Here is a 7,846-nt window from a genome sequence, read left to right on the forward strand (position 1 = left end):
GTTCAGTGTGCCTGGCAAATGTTGTAGTTGTTCTCATAGGGCAAAATATAAATATATGATCTCTCCCATTACATCTATTTACAATTATATTACATTCTCCTTGTTGGAATCCCTGAAAGTGACAAGTTGACACCTAGAGCAGAGGTACATGAACAATTTATTTACACAATATGTTTGAGTTAAACATAATATCAGATTCGGGAACAAGTTCCTTTTGAAAAAAGCAGACGACAGCCGAAAATGTCTACAGATCCGCTCTAACACCGAAGCCTGGTCCTTTAGGAGGCTCTGTCAGAGAAGTCAATCCTCCTGCAGGCTCACAGGAGAAACGCCCGCTCCTGTGGAAAAATGGGGAAAAAAAATACATCTTAACATGCAGCCAGCGTACATATAGTTATGTCAGTGAGATGAAACTGAAAAATATATAAATTAATTGTACCTGGGTCCTGGTGGTGGGACTTTGCCTGCTTTAAGTTCATCAATAATGTCCTCAATGTCCTTAGGTGTAAGGTCCTCCTGGGAACAAGAAGAAAGCAGGATAAATGAGAAGAAAGCAGCATAGTGCACTGCTTTCCATTGCTAGTGGTCTTGTGCGGGATTGTAAAGGTCTTAACAGTTTTTAATTTCACATCTTTCAACTTGTATGAAGACCCTGTCCTGCCTATCAAATTAAATTCTATAGAAGGGGTTGGAAATTGGGGAGGCGATACTTTAAATGCTACTTATTCAATTAAAAGGAGTTTGGTGATCACAGCTTCTTCTAAAAACAATGCCAGTCAAAATGGCCAGATTTCCTTAAATAATAACAGTTTTCAAATTTCAAAATAACTGTCAGACATCACAATCATTTTTGCTGAAACAGCACCTTAAAACAGCAGATCATTTGGTGCTCTTAATTACCGAGTCCCAGAACTGCATTAGATACGGCGACGGTTGTTGTCACATTCACATTTATTGTTAACTTGTAGTAAGTCATTTGTGAACTACTTGCTCTTACAGTGCTAAATATAAAAAATAATGGGACTGGCTTTACTTGTCAGCTCAGTTCATTGACAGATTTTGACTGCAGTCAGCACTAAAGAGGTTACATTTGTAAAATAACTCACCTTTAATTTGTTTTTAACTCACAAACCCAATGTATAGCTAGTCTGCCTTAGGACAGACTCGAAACTTTTTTTTTTTTTTTTCCCCACACAACCAAATTAACGCTAGATAGTGCTTTTAATTATTTGACCGAATTAATCTAATAACCAAAGACTACAAGTATTTCTGAGTGATAATTATACACATAAAATGCCTTACTTTTGCTGTTAACACATCGTACCTTTTCTACCTCTAATGATCACACCTCAGCAATTTTTGATGTTAAGAGAAACCTTCTCTCCTCTCAATCACATGTACTTTGATTGGGTGATCCACGTGTGCTCACCTTGCAATAACTGAATTGCTGCAATTGAGTGCAGCTTTATTTTCACATAATGTTAAATCATAAATCCAAAAGGCAAGCTTTTCATATCACACCTGCCTTAAAGTTAATCCTTTTTCAAACTGAGTTCATGGATGAGACACCATTGTTATTCCAGCTATATCATTATTAATTTAAGATAGATTACTTTTATGAGCCACGACAGCGTGTCTGGTATTGTTTTTATTTCACCTTGTGATTCTGTGTGTGTGTAAAAACTTTTTACACAACATTTTGGGGAAAATGAGGACATTTTGGCCAGTCCTCAATTTTGAACTGGTCTGTTTGAGGGTTCAGGTTGGATGGCATAATGTCAATTAGTGTCCTCACAAAGAGAGAAGTACAAATCCCCCCCCTCTCTCCCTCTCTGTCTCTCCCTCTCTGTGTGTGCACTGAATGTGGTCCTGGACACACCTACTGTAGTGGAAACTACCTCAGAGGGGATTTTGAGTAATTTGGCAGGTGTTTGTGTCTGTCTGTCTGTGGACAGATTTTGTCAGCAAAATAGCGGCACAATTGGGCAAGATACAGTCACGATACTTTACAGGTGTGTAGTTGAGATGAAAATAAAGGCAGAGTTCATGTAATAACATGGTAATGACTACTGAGTTGTAATGTAATAACTTAGTAATAATAATGTCAAAATGACTACTGAGTACCCAGGTAATAACGTAGTAATGACTGAGCACTCATGTAATTACATAGTAATGACTACTGAGTAGTCATGTAATAATAATGTCGAATTGACTATTGAGTACCCGTGGATTTGACTGTTAACATGTTGACAGACATTGCGGCTGGTGTGATTCAATCAAAAGATGGTCTCCAGTTCTGTCACGGTTTTCATCCCCCCCCCCAGTTTGTTTCTTTTAAGCCTGTGCATTTTTAGACTGTACCACACCTAAACTGGCTTCTAAAGGGAAAAAAGGTTGCATTTCGGAAAAGATGTTGCATTTCAGAAAAAGGGCTGAAAGATGCACTCTTTGCAGACATTCTTTGCAAAACTAATTTCAGGCTTTAATCTAATTTTTCTAATTTAGTTATAATGTTCAGTAAGGACAGCGTTTCCACTCACGTAATAGTTGTCATTGATCTGGACCATTGGAGCATTCACACAGGCACCTAGGCATTCCACTTCTATTAATGTGAACATCTTGTCTGGAGTAGTCTCTCCAACCTTGATACCTGTGGAGAAACAAATGAAGACATGCTATGTATGTAGCTAATCTCCTAACAACCAGCAGAACTCAAGTGGTACCACCTGACAATACACAGCTGTAACACTATATGCAAGTTATAACAAAAAATAAAACCTCACTATTTGGTTGACTGAACGAACAAACAAATAGGAGTGTGCTTTATTAAATGCCACACAGAGTGAAGGATGTTAGCAGTCATCTGGCTTGATATCAGTCTTGCAGCTTCAGTCTTCTTGTGCTGCTACAGCTTGTTGTTGTTTGAATAGCACTGACAAGTGTTTATTTACATGTTTGTTCCCAATCTCTGTTTATCTCAAATATACACAATAAAAAAAAACCAGATTGTTTTCATCTGCGCCTCCATCTCTTCATTGGTGTGCCGCCATAAAATGGAAAATGGCTCTCTTACCCAGTTTGTTTTGGATGGCCTCCAGGATGCTGTCTGAGTTGCAGAGCATGCAGGGTGTTGTTGTGCAGATCTGAATGAAGTATTTTCCCACAGGCTGACGCAGGAACATCGTATAGAATGTCGCTACTTCATACACTCTCATTGGAGGGATTTCCAGCACCTCAGCGACCTGAGTGAAAAGAATTACAAAATTCAGTGAGGTTCCCTTACATGACACAAAAGACCTGGTGCTGTATAGTCCTTACAACACCAGACATGCTATGTATGTAGTATGCTGTTGGATAAAATGTTGTCCAACTGATTTTTTTCAAGGATTAGAAAAATCAAAATTGTCATCACACAGCTGTAAAACAAAATTTCAGAGGAATCACTGTGCCTTGTTCATGGCAGAGATGGGAAGCCATCCATGTTGCCTCTGGGCTAAATCCAACACCGGGATGGTGGCTGCTTGCTTGTGTCCTTCAGGGTACATTGAAATTATTGCCTCAATCCTCTATAGGGAAAAAGAGAGGGAAAAAGAGAAGGAGGAAAAAAAAAAAAAAAAAAAAAGATAAGCTTCCATTGGATGTGAACTTGCTCACAGAATCATTGCATTGCTTTTTTGGACTTAATTTATTCACGGTTAGATAAATTTAAACTGTAAAACAATGTTAATATAAAAGCATTACCTTCTCAGATCAGCTTCAAAAGGTAATATGAATTTTAAGATAAAATAATCCTTGTTTAATCTTGCTGGTAACGAGGTGCTCATGTTTTACTGTCTAGTACAGTGTCAAGTACCCATTTAACAAAATATGGACAGAAAATCACAGTTTCATGTTTCAGACTTTTAAGGGGGGGGAAAGTGAAAAACTATAGGAAAATATATAATTTGGATGAAACTAGTCAAACAGAAACTGGCTTAAAAAGGGTGTGGGACTCCTATACAACTGTCAAATTAGAAACAAAATAAAACTATCACTGTAAAAGAAAATAAGATAGGTATATCTGAAATCAGCATCAAAGTTTAAAACAACAATGCATATTGGAATCAGCAAATACAGGTGGGAAATGTCAGATATTGGTGCAGGCTTAAAAAAAAACAACAACAAAAAACAGTGCATCCCTACATGTACTGCTCAGCACAGATGTCAGTCTTACTTTTTGGTTTTCCTCAGTGAACTCAAAAGGAGTATCAGGGTTGTTCTCGGGAGTATCTCTGTGCTAAAAACAGAAAGACCAGGTTGTTATAGGACAGTTAACATTATTTACATCTAATGTTTAATAATCCTTAGTCATCCTAAATAACATTGATCAACCACTTTATTTCAAATTGTGTTCACAGGCGTTCAAAATGTGAAGATGCCATTATAGATTAATTTTTTACTGGACAATTACCACTTTCATGTGTGAGTAAAAGGCTTATGATCACAATCTAATAGTATCTGATAAAATATGAATAACGCATCATGTGAGCCCCAAGGGAGAAACCAGTGCCACTATCAGACCATTGACAAGACTAGGCACATTACAGTTATTTCTGCTTCTGCACACACTGCCCCCTTGTGAGCAGCAAATATCCTTTAATCAATTAAGAAAAAGAACAACTTGAAATTTAATGGTGTTTGACGTTAAAGATGTCAAAAATATTCCTTGTTAAAGAGGAATGACTCAAAGACAATTCAGCCATACTTTTTTTTGTCCGATCACAGATCAAAAACATATTTACTACCAAGAGACTATGAAACCATGGCATGTTTCCATTACATTTGAATGTCACGTAATGTTTTTGTTGCACCGCATGGCTGTAACAGGCTCTAAAGGCAGCTCCCTGGATGGATCAGTAGCTTTTGGAAAATGGATACCTCTGGGAGTATTTAAGCAAGAATGGAAGCAGAGACATATTGCTGAGTTATGCATTGATCAAATTTACACATTGGATTTACCAGGGAATTAACTTTGAAACTAATAAAAACTAGAAGGGCACTCAGAGCACAGACCTCCGCCAAGGCAAATGTCAAAAAACCTACAACAGACTTCAGAGAGGTAATAACTAAGTTAGATGGGCAATTAACACCACAGTCCCCCAAATAAAAAACAAGGAATGAAGGGAAGACAGCTGATTTTGATTTACTCAAGTTGTTTAATCTAATTTCAAGAGACCCAGCAACAGCATGTTTTCTTTGCCCATTTGAAATGTATTTACTAAGCTCAGTGCTTTCACTGCTTTCCCATGCAAAAGTCGTCTCTGATTTAAGAGCCAGAATGAAATCTCCCTGACAGAATTAAAAAGGAATATTTAGGACCATTTATCTAACAGATTCTGGCTTAAGCACACTCACAGAATGACAATAGATTCTTAATACAATAATTACGAGTTCCCTCATTAGCTGCTGTATCTGTATCACTGTATCTATCAAATGTCCATTTCAACACTGAAAGCCAATATTGGTGTTCAACAGATCTTAAACAATTAAGCCTGACTACACAGCACTGGTGGCTACTCTGTATCCAACTTCTTTGTTATTGGCAAAGAAACTGTAACTCACCACAAAGATGCCACCAGCTCCAGCACGCGCTGCAGACCGATGCAGACTCCTGACCTGCCTGGCCTGCAGCCAGAGAGAGAAAGAAGACATAAAATACCTGGTAATGTGTGAATGATACTTTGACTTCCCAAGAGAGGGAGTTTTTGCAGGTATGTTTTACTTCTGACAGGAAACTACCATTGTCTACCTCCAAAAAGTGTAGAAAGTCCTTTGACATAATTATGCATAATTCTTAAAGCTGTTTTCCATATTTTGATCGCAAATCATACCACAATTACCTGCACAATTAAAAAGATCATCATCTGACTGTTCTCGTTATTTTATTTATCTATATAACTGTAAGAAGCTTAAACCATCACAACATGGGATGCCTTCACCTACACATAGCTGGAGCATTAATGCAAAGGTACATGTTTAAATAAACTATCCACACAATCACAAAATATGTCGATTATTAGTAGTATTGACTTAAATCTTTATATGGCACTCGATTGAAATAGAGGATAGCCATATAAGAATATAAGACTGATGTTGGTTTGTTAACCACCTCTCTTGTTGCCGTGTTTTACTAAATACACCTGGTTATTTAAATGCTTTGCCATGTACAGATGCAACATTAAGTGAGAGTTACGTGTTTAAACGCAGAACTCACACTTTCGCCCCATCAAATATCAAAGTGGGAGTCGATGTCAGGTAAACGACCAAAGTAAAGCTAATTCCAATAGATAAATACTTCTACTGTTCATAGAGACATCTTTGTATTGCTCATCTGTCGAATAATCACCTTGTAAATGTCTGACAGCAAAAGGCTAAACTAGCTAGCATGCTACTGTTACCCAACGCTAGTTAGCTTAGCGGCCTACGCCGCTGCTTGCCCTTGTGAGAAGTCACACCGCTGTCCCTCCAAATTATCGAAAAATGCATTTAAACTTTTGCCCATGATGATAAAGAATATCACAACCATACCGTCTGCGACACTGCAGAGCGAAGAGCAGCAGAGAAAAACATTCTGAGGCTTGAAGTTTGGTCCCTGTGCGTTACAGTATGGACGGGAAAGCAGCGGCCAACATCAACACAAGCGTTATCACGCTCGATTAAGTTGGTCTGGCGTCGCGTCAGTCATGGCGTCACTCAGTCGATCCCAGATTGGAATTTGAGATCGAAAACAAACGATGCCAACAGCCATTTGGACATTTCCTCTGAGCTATGTTGTGTAACCTGAATGATAGTTCACGTTGCATGTTTACCAGCGTTTATTAGGGACAGATATTCCAAATTATAAAAACAGCAGATATTTGATGATATTACATATCTTGATAATGAAATGTAATGTAGTCATAACTCTTGTTTAACTTAAAAACAATGCCAAACACTGCTTCTCAGTAAAGCAAGGATAAAATCCAAATAGTAAGATAAAATGAGATGTTAATTAAGATGAATACAACAAATTGCAGTTAGGAGATGGAATGTAATGGATAAATGAAAATATTTCAAGATATTTTGTGGATACACTATTCACCGGTTATTAAATTAAAAAAATGTATTAAATAAAACTACAATTCATTCTTCAAATATTGAGGCATTATAATTATTTGTAATAGACATAAGGACTTATATTACCTTTTTTATTTAGTAATTGGATTATTCCTAGTTTTAGTTTTGTTTTTGTCAGTAACACTAAATTTAAGTCGCCTTCTTTTCATGTATTTTTTAAATGGATGAAAATACAATACGACAAAGCAAAAATGTGACACTCAAAGGTTTTTGAAAGACATTTATATAGTACATTGTGACAATGACATATGTTGACAGAGTCAGAGGATAAAAGTTAAGCAATGGTTATATATATATTCATCTGGCCTAAAGAACTCTTGAAGCAAATCCTTATAAAAACACTATGTATTGTGCAACTGAAGTAAATAAAAGCCTATAAAATACTACAATATACATACATATAATTAAGGAAATGCAGTCTGCCACAGTAAAATATTGTGGGAATGAGGGATTTTCTTTGCTAGCTCTCAGTCAACAAGTGTTGTATCCTGTCCCTATTTTGTTTTTGTTTTTCCTGAAAGCAACCATCATCATCTCTGTTAAACTTCGTCCCAGCATTCGTCCCACTGTACACCTCCTCCTCTTCCTCAGCCTCCTCCAACTCCTTGCTTGGAAAAATAATGCTCTCAACAGGCCAGGAAGGGCTCATCCAATAAAAAAGTGGGAGTGCCGCACCCTACGAGCCGATTGG

The 7,846-nt window shown here is 37.3% G+C and overlaps 1 protein-coding gene across 1 annotated transcript; it reads right to left on the bottom strand.

Moving 5' to 3' along the window:
- Window positions 1-138: 138 nt before the first annotated feature.
- ndufv2 (NADH:ubiquinone oxidoreductase core subunit V2) lies at window positions 139-6,732 on the bottom strand. Its single transcript, XM_040144723.1, has 8 exons — window positions 6,568-6,732; window positions 5,602-5,664; window positions 4,214-4,276; window positions 3,450-3,566; window positions 3,074-3,242; window positions 2,541-2,650; window positions 440-516; window positions 139-338 (listed from the first exon to the last, which is right to left on the bottom strand). Exons 1-8 carry the CDS (start codon window positions 6,607-6,609, stop codon window positions 245-247), a joined length of 735 nt encoding a protein of 244 aa, XP_040000657.1. The 5' UTR covers window positions 6,610-6,732; the 3' UTR covers window positions 139-244.
- Between the last annotated feature and the right edge of the window lie 1,114 nt (window positions 6,733-7,846).

Source organism: Xiphias gladius, chromosome 14, assembly GCF_016859285.1.
Source record: "Xiphias gladius isolate SHS-SW01 ecotype Sanya breed wild chromosome 14, ASM1685928v1, whole genome shotgun sequence".
Taxonomy (NCBI): domain Eukaryota; kingdom Metazoa; phylum Chordata; class Actinopteri; order Istiophoriformes; family Xiphiidae; genus Xiphias; species Xiphias gladius.

Excerpts from the sequence above, each read along its gene's own strand:
- ndufv2 (XM_040144723.1), bottom strand. The coding sequence starts at position 6,609 with ATGTTTTTCTCTGCTGCTCTTCGCTCTGCAGTGTCGCAGACG. Across the intron at positions 3,243-3,449 it reads CCATCTCTGCCATGAACAAG|GTCGCTGAGGTGCTGGAAAT; the intron begins GCACAGTGATTC and ends CTTTTCACTCAG. Across the intron at positions 339-439 it reads GTCCCACCACCAGGACCCAG|GAGCGGGCGTTTCTCCTGTG; the intron begins GTACAATTAATT and ends ATTTTTCCACAG.